The sequence below is a fragment of the Apus apus genome, chromosome 3 (assembly GCF_020740795.1).
Source record: "Apus apus isolate bApuApu2 chromosome 3, bApuApu2.pri.cur, whole genome shotgun sequence".
Lineage (NCBI taxonomy): Eukaryota > Metazoa > Chordata > Aves > Apodiformes > Apodidae > Apus > Apus apus.
Genome location: NC_067284.1, coordinates 70,056,057 through 70,069,086, shown reverse-complemented (window position 1 = coordinate 70,069,086; position 13,030 = coordinate 70,056,057). Strand labels below are relative to the sequence as shown.

Sequence of the window (13,030 nt, the reverse complement as noted above, 5' to 3'; positions counted from 1 at the left end):
ACACAGCCCAGAATGCAGTTAGCTTCCTCCGCTACCAGGCCACAGTACTGGCTTACATCTTCTTGCTGCCTGCCAGCACCCCAGGGCTTTTCCCTTATAGCTGCTTCCTCAGCCTCTTCATCCCCCAGTAAATGTCATACCTTTATGAAATATATGAATGAGCATACCTTCATACGCTGTAATTCTCCTGTCAGCTAGAACAAAACTAAAGTCAAATCTCAAGTCGCAAAGGAAGAAAACTGTCCTTGTGACTGAGACACACTACCAGATGTAGAGTTATATTACAGTTAGATCTGTAATACTTCATTATGTATCTTGATTTTAAGAAACCATTTAGTTTTCTAAAAAGAATACATTATTTTCATTTCTAAAATTACAGAGATATATAATGTTACCCGGTTCACTCATAGAGCAGGATGGCAGGGAGAAGGTATGCTGTATTACCCAAAGTTTGTCCTAAACTATGGAAAGCAAGTTTTGGAGTATGTTCTATCCAAGGATACAAAAAGGGTAACACTAAGAGAGAAAAATATAAACCTGCTCCCTCAAATAAAAATATAAATGCATATAGTTCTCCAATAAACACTAAAAAGGACAGTAGTCCGTTCAGCTGTGATGTAAATTATCACAGTATAGAGAAAATGCAAGCAATTTGAATTACTACAACACTTAAGTATATTTTCATAGAAAATATTTCATGTTTATAGAAGATGAGAAAGGGCTTTCACAGTTCAAAGAACTTTTTCACTTTTCAGCCACTTTGTGATTGGTCTTCTGAAAGCTAAACTGAACTGGCATGTTTTCAGTCTTTTGAATTGGATTTATATGCCAGTAAGTTTTAAAATAATAAAAAGTGATGGTATGTGAATCTCTGATTTTTCTAAATAAATATATTTTTAATTGATTTGATGATTTTCTGTAAACACAAAATATGCCTATCAACAGCCTTCAAAAAGATATACTTCCTTTACGTTAAAATCCACATGACAATGTAAATGAAAGTTTCCATGTGAATAAAGTTATCAATGCTATTTTATTATACAATACTATTATTAGATGGCATAAAACTTATTTTTCTCAAATGATCCCTAATTAACTTGAAGATGGCTGAATTATTTTAATTTAAGGTGACTTCTCTAGAGTTTTAGTTTTAGAGTCATACATTATGGCAGAATAATTTGGATGCACACATCATTTGCGACCCTTAAAAATACTGTGTGAAAAATTAATTTCAAGATTCAGAAATCTTCACAGAATCTCCTATATCCCAAACATATCTATTTTATTCTATTTAATTTGTTTTCATGAAGGAAATGGACAGTGAATGGATTAACTTTCAGGATGTCAGCTTACATAAAGGACACGTTAACAGCTGAATCATCTTTTTCTTTTCCTTGGAGGTCAGAAGGCTACAGAAAGTTTTAGATAGCAATCAGTCAAAACTACAGTAATTCCAATAAATTTATCCTCCTAAAACCAAACTCTTCTTTCTACCATCCGCTGGAAATAAGGGCAGATTACACCAACTAAACAGCCAAAGCAGTTCTTATACCACCACTTTGGTTTCTAGACAACTTGGTGCTTCTGAACCTTAATCAATAATGGAGCGTTATCGCCTACTAAAGACAGCAAAAGGACTGCATCACTTATTGCACTTTGAGCATTAATGGGGAACGAGAAATAAAAGACAGTAACATACAGTGAAATTCTGTCTTCATGACGTAAGAGAATTATCATCTACTCATTTAACTGAAACAAGGAATTTGCTCAGGAAGTTCAGCTCCCAAAGAGCTTAGTAACTAACTTGAGCTTTAGTAAACACAGAATTTAATTTTAGAAAAAAATTAAGTGAAATTGTCATGGGAAAAACATTTACTTTTTATGTACCATTCACTATTGCATAATTAGGCTCTGCCTTTAGTAATTTAAGTAGCAGAATTCAGTAGAAAAAGACTTTGGCAGACAACCCCAGATCATCCTGAAAAGCTAATAATTCAACCAGGTACTTCAGAAGCATATCAATACTTCCTGGCTACTTGATACACACATTAAGACAGTAATTTTCCTTGAGATAACTTTCCTCTTGGGCATATGAATGTCTGCATTTCCCAATGACAGGAACATTCTACAGCAAGAATAGCACTGTATCATACTATAATCACAAACTTGTTTGAAATAAGTCTGTAAGCCTTATAAACAAATCTGGAGAAGACTTCCTACAGTTTGTTTCTGGTTATTAAAAGAAGAGTCAGAATAATAATGCAGGTGAGCTGCCAAAGAGCATCCATTGTAAAATAAAACCTGCAACTTGCCAGAAATCCAATCATTCTTGCTTTATACAGCTCATTAAATAAGTTTCATAGAAGTAATACTTGGTTTGTACAAAAAGAAAAAGTATGACAGAACAAAAAGTGCCCATGATGGATGGAAAACACACCTTTTAAGGATACAAAGAGCATTCAGAACTCCTTTGATTTAGTGCCACTAGTATTCCTGTCCCGTAAATGTTTCTTACTAAGGAATAAATACCAAGATTCTTGAAAATAGTATCTATGTCTAGATACCTCTCAAGAAACTTCTTCCTTTGTTAGCACTTAATGCAGAGTGTACACTTCACCGACAAAATCAGCTAATTTTAAAATTTACTAAGTGTAATTGCAAACATAACAAGACAGCTTCTTAAATAACATCCAAACGCTACATAAATATTCTACTTGAAATTTAGTTTAAAATAATAAAGTTCCTACCTAGCAAAAGACTAAGGCACAGGTAGTTGTGCTAGATTATAAATAAAATTAAACTTAAAAATACCAGTGATTTTAAAGATAGGCCAAGGCTTAAAACATTTGTTTTGGTTCTGCTACAAAACAGACAGGATGCTTTGACAGAAGCTAGTATTTTAAAATAAGACGACACAAAGACACGTTCTTTACAGAGAGCCTGTTTTAGAAGCGACAAAAATACATTTTTCACTTATTTTGCTATAATGTTATTATTCTACAAAATAGGCTTGTCCTCAGCATTCTTCCACGAGGCCTATATCAAAGAACTAACTGGAAGGTACACTTAAACACTGAATGCCTAAATTGTGCTACGCACAACCTTGAAATGAATGTCAACAGCTATTAAAGTATCCTTTCTTTCTTCATATCTACTAATATTTGTTAATCTTCTAAGACCTACTATTTTACTTTCTCTGACTATGATGATTAGCTTAGTTCAGAAAGTCTGCATAAGTAATAATGCAAGATAAGAATTATTCTTTTTTTTTACCAATCAAAGACCATCTATTTACCTTCTGCAAGCATGTCTGGCACATCTGCTTGATATCTAGGTCCCACTCTGATTTCTCCCTTGTCTGCTAAAAGCGTTTTCAGTGATGGATCATACACCAATGAATAAAAAAAAGTATCCTAAAAAAGAACACACATTTGTGACAGCATAATGATTTTTAAAATTAGTTTTGTAAATCTACATCACCTTCCATTTGGTAATTATTAAAGTAACCTCCTTTGCAGACTTTTACAGAGCACAGATTTGGTACATTTCCAATTATGCAGATGTTTCATGAATACTTTTAAACAGCTAATTGAAGTTTCCCTCATGACTAAGAGTTATTTCAGAACAGAGCAATAACAAAAAGACTCATAGACACAAAAAAATATCAACAGATTTATAAAGAATTAACTGCTTTTGGAATTTCCTATGTTTCTTTTCCTAAATAACTCTACCATACTGGCTTTGTATTATAAATTAGTTTCAAAAAGCATAAAAAGCCATCAGTGTCTGAAAAAGGCTTACGCAAAAAAAAAAAAGTATTTTCATATGTGGCACAGTCACTTGAAGCATAGGGCAAATCCTCTTTTCAGAAACATTTTTACTGATCATCAGTGGGTTTGGTGTAGAAATTTAAAAACCCAACATGCTAATTTCACCTAAAAACCACTGTCTGCCTGATGTTAAATTAAGACACTCTGGAAGAAAAATATGGTTATTCCGAAAGGTATTTTGCAATACAATGATCTTTCTAATTCTTGGGGAATTTTCTTCCCTTCTGGTAAGGCTAAGCGCCCTAAGCTCCTTCCACAGAAAATGGAATGTAAGGAGATACTTTTCATACATTCATTTAGAGCCCTTAAAATTGAACTCCTATAATAAGTTCCCCTCTAAAGGAACCTCTTGCTCTCTCTGTTCTTAGACTACAGAAGATTGTTCTTCCTAGAACACCTTGGGGGGGGCAGGGGGAAAAGGAAAAAAAGGCACTTGGATTCCCCCTTAAATACCCACACTAGAGGGAAAAAGTCTCTATATTTTTCTTTTGTAAGATATCATATGAATTACTTGAAATTAATTATTTTCTAAATACAACATACTCAAAATGGAAATTTAAGAGTGTAAATTAAGTATTTATCCAGTAACATACTTAAAATTAGCATTGTCGGTAACATAATTTTTATAATTTATCATTCAATAAAGGATTTTAAAAGTATTACTTTCCCAGTTATTAAAGATACAGCCATAAAAAAAGCATACACCCATCCCAGTATTCACCCAAACAAAAGTCACGTCTTACCTCTTTCTCCAGATATGACAGCACAGACTCGGTCTCATTGAGAAGTGCAACACTGCATTTTCCCCTACACAAACATAAGGAAGAATTGGCACTTTGTAAAAAGTTCAGATTTTTTTGAAGTAAAAAATTATTTATGAGAAAATTATCTAGACACTTTATAAACTTCTACTTTAGTAACATAGCAAAATGTACTTCACCACACTTTTAAGATACCAAAATTAACATCAAAGCAATGAAATGAATGGCTGTACTGACCCAAGCACTCAAATACATAAGAATTCTGCAGAACTGGGAAACAGTTTCACAAATAAGAGAAGCAATGAAGGAAGAAGAGCCCAGCAAACCATAAATACACATACAATTAACAAAAAGGCCTGGATGAATGGAACATCACCTCCTAGTGACTCACCTCCAGTAAATTCAGCACCCAATTTGAAAATAAATAATCCAAACTAGAAACAATGTAAGGTTTTGCCAATGGCCTGGTAAATACTCTTATTTCATAAAAAGAATTATTTCTAATAATTAATTATGGAGTTGTATTCAATTCCTCTAAACCACTAACTACCACATTTTTGTGCAGGCTGCCAGTAGAAAGCTTCCCATGGCTCAGCAGTGATACAGATCTGCCCATGTAGATAACTAGGTGGAAGTTTGACCCCAATACCCTTACCTTTTTTCTCTCCTCTATCTCATCCCTTTTTCCCCCAACATTCCTTTGACCTCAAATTCTTCTGCCTCCAACTTCTCTGCAGAATTATTTTTAACAAATGGTATTTTAAAGAAACACATAGATGTGGATGAAAAATGTTAAGCATGCTGAATCACCTTGCTAGCAACTGGCATTTTTATGCTACAATTTTCAACCTAACTACCATTTTTTATAATCATATATATTTATCATCACCTTGTACTTCATGCACTGAAGTTTCTTTCCATTTCTATGAATTTAGTCAGTATTTACCAGGAGGTTCCAGTGGCCTGATACACATGGCTATAAGGACCCCTGCCCAGAACACCCTCCTCCCATAGAACAGACCAGCATACAAATACAGAAAAGATAATTGTTTGCAAAGACATCCTTAATTTTAAGATAACATCAAAGCAGTTGTTGTAAAAAAGCACTGTTCATTTCATTTGAGCTCAATCATAAAGCATTAGACAACAATTGTTAACAGCTGATTATTGAGTGAACATACCCAGTTACTGTCTTACTCATTACCAAGGCACACCAAAGGATATCAGGCTTAACCATGCATTAAGTCTGCAGTTTATGACCTCCTGAATGTCTCTTCATCCCCATATTTGTCAGGAGAACCACACCACCAAAGAAAAACAGTGGGAAGAGAAAAAAAAAAAAATCTGAGCCCCATTCACAACAGCAGAGGAAAAGATTGCTGCAGCAGAGAAGCAGGAAACCTTCTTTACACGCAACCATGTCTTAGAATGCTTTTGAAGCTTTTTGCCTTGATAAGCCTAGAACATTTGCTTCTAAAAATTAATTGCATCATACCATTGAGTCAGTTTGTCAACTTTATTTTAAAAGATTTGGTGTGTGTGGGTGTGTGTGGGTGTGTTAAAGGCTAAAGAGGTGTTTACCTTTCCAGCTTGCATCTATTCCATATGGCTCTAGTATGCTCTCTCTCCATTACAGCCCACCCTTACTTAATTCCAATTATTGCAGAGGCATTTCTTCACTGTCATAGTGACTCCAAGAGTATTTTATTGACTGACCTTAATATTTTATTGCTGGCAGTGTAAAAAACCAATTCCTATAATCTGGAAAGCTTCCATACTAACTACAAACACTTTAGAATCTTTACCAAATACTTAAAAGCCTACTGCTTATTGTTTCCTCTCTTTTTTTCCATCAGAGGAAAAAACCTCTGAGCCTATTGTAAATGGTCTACTGGGTTTAAACAAGCATCTAGCTCAGTATATTGTCTCTGGCATCTCTCAGTCATGGGTGCTTAGGAAATAACTTCAGTGAATACAGATTTGCAATGATACATCCCTAAATATTCTCCAACCACTACTGCACTTTTCATCCTTTATTCCAATACCAAGAATCAAAGAGAGAAAGTTAATGTGGTTTAAACCACATTATGACAAGACTTCAGAGTTCTGTCTTTTAGGCATATATCTGAAAACTCAGCTTCTCAGGATTTAAATAAATATTCTCCTCAGTGTTCTGTGACTTCGTTTTTAATTTTTTCTACATCATTTCATATAATTGGGATGGATGGAGCTATATCAAAGAATCAATGTAGCAGGATAAAATCTGACTATTCTAACCTAGACAGTTTAGAAGGAAAAAAAAAAAGAAGTGTGGGGGGGGAAGGCTAGCTACCAACAGAGACAAAGTGAAAGAGAATATACAATGTATTTAGGAGATTGTAAAAATCAGTTACAAACCAAAATATAATTATACCCTCTTTGCAAAGACTCCAGGATTTCTGAAAGTTTTGAGTATTATTTAGACTGGTAAAGTATTATGCCATAGCTTCATTGCCCTATTGGCAGAATCTCCTGGTATGTGACCAAAAATAACCAAACTAAGGTAAAAATCGCAAAGAAATAACAAACTTCTGTGAAATGAAAAAAAAATAAATAAAAAATTAAAATTGGAGAGTTGTCTAATATTTATTTATATATGAAACCTTCTATCTCTTATCTGACTTTGAGTCTCTGATTTAAGCTATACTCCTCCACCAAGCAGCATTCTTGAATTAACAGGTATTAACAGGGTGAATTACTAGTAAATAGCACCAGTCTTAGTAACATTAATATTATAAACTGGTTTTGATCTTTTTCTAAAATAAAAGATATTCAGAAAAATAATTTTTACTTCCTACAGAATTCAGCAAAATTTATCTTGTTGATGGAAAGCTTCAGCTACCTCAGCAAGTAACTGCAAACAAAAAAAAATAAGGTAGCTTTTATGTCTTCAATTACAATTTAATTCTGATGAGACTAAATCGTCCATTCAGAATCCATTCTGCTTTTAGTTGTGCTACATATTTAAACTGGTCACAAATAAAAAAGCTCTTTCATAGAGCTGAAACAATACCAACAAACTTCTTATAATATTAAACCAGTCAGCACTAAAAAGAAATTTAGTGGTCTTGCAATAAAAGATGACATCAAAGCTTGCTTACATATATGCTCATGGTATTACTGGCCTTTACCTTATGAACCAGTCAGAGTTCAATTGCTTCCCCTGTCTAGAGACCAGAGCTACAACTCGGAACTTTTTTCTTTACTGCATAAACCATGTGAAAGCTGTTTTCACATCTTACACCTCCATTCACTTGTTAGAAGCTCTTCTGCTCATGCAGTTTTGTATGCATCCCAGGCTACTCCACCAGTAGGCTGACAATTCCTTAGGGATGCCTAACAACCTATTTCCCCACACCTACAATCTACTTCTATACTTCAGTGAAGCCCTTCTGTTACAACTTAGAAATGAGACTCAAACACATTCCACAAAACAGTCTAAAATACTACTTTGGAAAAAAAGCTACTTTGAAAAAAATACTTTGTTGTAGAAGAGGACATGTTACACCCATATTTAAAAAGGGTAGAAAGGAGGACCCTGGAAATTACTGACCTATCAGCCTCATCTCTGTGCCTGGGAAGATCATGGAACAGATCCTCCTAGAAGACATGCTAAGGAGTGTGGAGGAGAAGGAGGTGACCCAGGACAGCCAGCACAGATTTACCAGGGGCAAATCCTGCCTGATCAACCTAGTGGCTTTCTACAACGAAGTGACTACATTGGTTGACCAGGGAAAAGCAGTGGATGTCATCTACCTGGACTTCTGCAAGGCCTTTGACACTGTCCCCCACAATATCCTTCTCACTAAATTGGAGAGATACGGGTTTGATGGGTGGACTGTTCAGTGGATAAGGAACTGGCTAGATGGTCACATCCAGAGGATAGTGGTCAATGGCTCTAAGTCTAGATGGAAAACAGTGACAAGTGGTGTCCCTCAGGGGTCAGTGCTGGGCCCAGTGTTGTTTAGTATCTTCATTAATGATATTGACAGTGGCATTGAGAGCACCCTCATCAAGACTGCTGATGACACCAAGCCGGGTGGTGTGGTCGATATGCCATCCAGAGGGACCTGGACAAGCTAGAGAAGTGGGCCCAGGTGAACCTCATGAGGTTCAACAAGGCCAAGTGCAGGGCCCTGCACCTGGGCCGAGGAAACCCAAGATATGAATACAGGCTGCGGGAGGTCACACTTGAGAGCAGCCCTGTGGAAAAGGACCTGGGGGTACTAGTGGATCAAAAGCTGGACATGAGCCACTGATGTGCAGTTGCAGCCCAGGAGGCCAACTCCATCCTGGGCTGTGTCAAAAGAAATGTGGCCAGCAGATTGAGGGAGGTGATTCTGCCCCTCTACTCTGCCCTGGTGAGACCTCTCTGAGAATACTGCATCCAGCTCTGGTGCCCCCAGCACAAGAAAGATGTGGACCTGTTGGAACGTGTCCAGAGAAGGGCCACAAAAATGATCCGAGGGCTGGAGCACCTCTCTTATGAGGACAGGCTGAGGGAGTTGGGGTGATTCAGTCTGAAGAAGAGAAGGCTCCAGGGGGACTTCATAACGGCCTTCCAGTACCTGAAGGGCCTACAGGAAAGCGGGGGAGGGTCTATTTACAGGGGCTTGCAGTGAGAGGACAAGGGGTAATGGTTTTAAGCTGAAAGAAGAGAGATTTAGGTTAGAGATCAGGCGTAAATTCTTCAGTGTAAGGGTGGTGAGACACTGGAACAGGCTGCCCAGAGATGGTGTGGGGGCTCCATCCCTGGAGGTGTTCAAGGGCAGGTTGGATGGGGCTCCGAGCAGCCTGTTCTAGTGGAAGGTGTCCCTGCCCATGCAGGGGAGTTGGAACTCGATCTTTAAGGTCCCTTCCAACTCAAAAAATTCTGTGATTTTTTTACCAGCCCTAGCAGAAAGACAGGAACATGTAATTCCAAAACCAAAATACTCACCATCTACAAGTGAAACAGCAAAGCAATGACATGTTAATGAGGATTATAAAGACATGGCAAGACACATTGGACATCATGGTAGGTAGAAGCCACAGTACATTGAACACAGGTATTACACAGAGATAGGTTCTAACAGGCCTTAAAAACTAAAGACAAAAAAGTGCCACATTTGAGTGATACCCAATAGTGGAATGAAAAACGTGAGAATATAATTCAGACAAGACCATGACAACAATTGGTATTTAGAACAGAGAAGTACAAGATTGTCCTTACTAACCGGTTCCAACAAAGAAAAAAGGTTATGACAACCAGCTTGTGAATTTAAGCTGTATGAAAAAAGTTGTATCAAAGCTATCATACAACACAATGTTATGAAAAATTTCAGTACAGCTTGGTTAAACAACCTAGAGCAAAACACCAAATTTTCCAGGAAATACACCCAATGCATTTCTGGGGAAAAAAATATATATAAAAATTGAGACTTCTTGTCTTTTTCCCTAAAGTAATAAAAAATATATTTTCAAATCTTTAACAGAATTTTAAAAACTGGTGCAAACACTGATCTTTTAAAACTATCTAAATAAATCAAAATCAGCAGCAACTGTTTTGATATTTTTAATTCCAATTTTATTTTGGCACAGCCCATACTTTTAAACTGGTGAATAGCTCCACAACTCCTGTTCTGCTACTCCTGAAGGCTATTTTTTCATGTTTTCACCAGGTAAGTAAGACAGCCCATGAGACACAAATGTTATTTTATATAAGGATTTCTTGGGAAGCTAAGTATGCAAACAAAAATTACAGAAAGGAATTACAAAAGAAAATACCTAGTGCCTGTTGACCTGGACAAACTCCAGAAATGGAAAAGGAAACCTCATGGGTATGGTATCATGCCACGTCTGCTTCCTATTGTAATGCAGATACAGCCTGGGTGAAAATGATGCAGCCTAAGAGCTCTCAGAACTCAAAGCTCTGGGTTCCTGCCAAGTCAATGAAACATGATGCACACTGGTCATTCAGACACAAGTTGAAGGAAGAAAAAAGTATGTACAGACATGATTCCACAGACTCTGAAATTCTGCTATTAATAATTACTGTCTTCCTGAGTATGACAGAATGATGTTGGGTAATTCTGTATAAATATACCAATTGTATCTTGTTGATCTTCAACAAGATATGTTGGTCTCTCCGTAGAGATTTAGAACACAAAAGTGTGAGTCACTACCTAAACAGTCTGAGGAATAAGTAACAGGAGATAATATTAGGAAATATCATGCTTACGAGGAACATCTGATTTGATTTTAACATATGCTGCTACTTCAGTGACAACCAGAGATTAAACTAAAAAGAAGGTGCATAATGAAGAGGGGCAGGAAGGTTTTGTGCAGAAGAAGAACTCAGGAGTAACCTTTCCCACATTCTGTGTAAGGTAAAAGAAAGGGGAGAAAAGGTACAAATGCTGAGTACAAAAGGAGACGGCTACCTTAAGTAAAAAAGTTTTTTCCTGAACTGCCTTAAGTAAGAAAGTGTTTTAAAGATTTCCAATCAAACGAGCACTTTGAGCTAAGTCTTGATCCTTTACAAGCAGTCTAAATTGCAGTGATGATCACCAAACCACAGACTAGGAACTGTGGAGTCCAAAGAGCTTCTGCTAATTATATGAAATTGATTGCCCAGTTATGGGAAGTCAGTACTAAAGAGTACTTACGTATTTTACTTTTAACTAGCACAGAATTATGCTGACAGATACATTCCAAAGTACTCATAGCAAATTTCAGATTCTCCAGATTGCAAAGGTATTTACAACTGGAGAGCAAGCTATCACACAACACTAAAAATAAGAACCTGTTGGCGTGAGACTAGAGATCAGAGGGCTGACCCCTTCCAAATCAAACCATTCTATGATTCTATATTAAATCATCATAATTGTGATTTAAGTCTTTAACAGACTCATAACTAGAGCTTGATGTTAAAATATTTAATCAATATCTACAAATGACAGAGGAAAAATCTGCGTTGTATTGATTCATAATTAACCAGCTCTAGTTTGGCTCTGGTCCCTCATAGAGCCATCTCAAACATGATGAAAAACAAACCCAAAAGACAAACAAAAAGAATTTCATAGGTGAATATTACTGGGATCTGTAACCAACAAAATTATACCAATCTCCCAAACAGTAGAAGATTGTGTAACTATGGTCAAAAGATATATCAATAAACATGGTATTACCTAATTAACACACTCTTGATGAAACAAAATTCAAAACAGAAGGCACAGTAAATTAATTTATGTTCCAGTAAATTAATCAGTAAACACCTAGCATCTAAAGATACACACAGATCATTTGGATGGCCCAGGCTTTTTATACTGCATGGGGATTTTAGTCAAAAAACCTGAGAGTCTTAATCTTAATTAAAGCTGGAGTGCTGATTGGTAAGATTTAAAGGCAGTCTCCTGGACCAACCACTCACAACTGACATGGATTTAAAAGTAATTTGTAAGTATGTTCACATTTTTTTTGCATTTTCTTAAGGTTCCATATTTTATATAGTTCTCACCACTGTTGTCTAGTTGCAGCACTCCCAATGTGAAAGAAATTTACAAAAGACAAAATTAAAGGAGACTTTACATTCAGTAACAATTTACACAGTGTATATGTTTAAACTACTGCATTGTTAGCTGAAGAGCCAAAGCATTCAAAAATTCTAGCAGAAGAACTTATCTTGATAGTTGCAGAAAACGTAAATAGGTAAATGGATGGATTTGTGAACATACATGTTTGGAAAAAGCTTTAACACATTAAAACTGGACTTACACTATTACAGGTCCAGTTTACACAACTGACTGAATCTTGTGTTCTGCAGTTGAGAAGGGTCTGTGAGAAAACACCGAGTCGAAAGAACAACACACTGAGTGCCATAGAGAGGTAAATATTTTCTTGGTCTGAACTCAGTAAAACTACATGTTTTGATAACTCAAAATAAGCATAACCATGTACATATTTTCTATAAACTATTACAGGAAACTCAGTTCATTGATGTTTTTTCCTCTAGGAATTAATTCATGCTAAAAAAGTGAAAAAAAAAAAAGTTGTTACCTTTCAGCACAGCAGCAGCAAAGCACATGTATTGAACAAAAACACAGGAGGCTGGTTAGGAATGATTTTTCAGTGTGACATTACTTCCTTGCCCAGCTCAGAAGCAAAGCACATCACTGCGTGCAACTGAATTTAAAGTGTTGCACTATATGAAAGACTTCTACCTTGTAATTATGTCACTATAGGCAAACGTGCTGATTTTCAGGTAGTTAAGTGATATCCTTCGACCGATAAATACACCTTTTCTTAAACTGTTACTAGTACTGGCTATTGTTGACATCTGAAAACAAGATTCTTGCCTAGATTTAACTTTCATCTTACTATTTCATCTTACTACTAACTTTCATCTTAAGTCATGTAAGA

The 13,030-nt window shown here is 36.2% G+C and overlaps 1 protein-coding gene across 5 annotated transcripts in view; it reads right to left on the bottom strand.

The window, feature by feature from the left end:
* MTA3 (metastasis associated 1 family member 3) overlaps positions 1-13,030 on the bottom strand; it is a 136,307-nt gene that overhangs the window by 95,292 nt on the left and 27,985 nt on the right. For all 5 annotated transcript variants that reach the window (XM_051615932.1, XM_051615937.1, XM_051615933.1 and 2 more), the window contains exons 5-6: positions 4,574-4,637; positions 3,296-3,413 (exon numbers count right to left, since the gene is read on the bottom strand). In XM_051615932.1, coding sequence (XP_051471892.1) covers positions 3,296-3,413; positions 4,574-4,637 — 182 coding nt within the window. The remainder of the gene's footprint in view (positions 1-3,295; positions 3,414-4,573; positions 4,638-13,030) is intronic.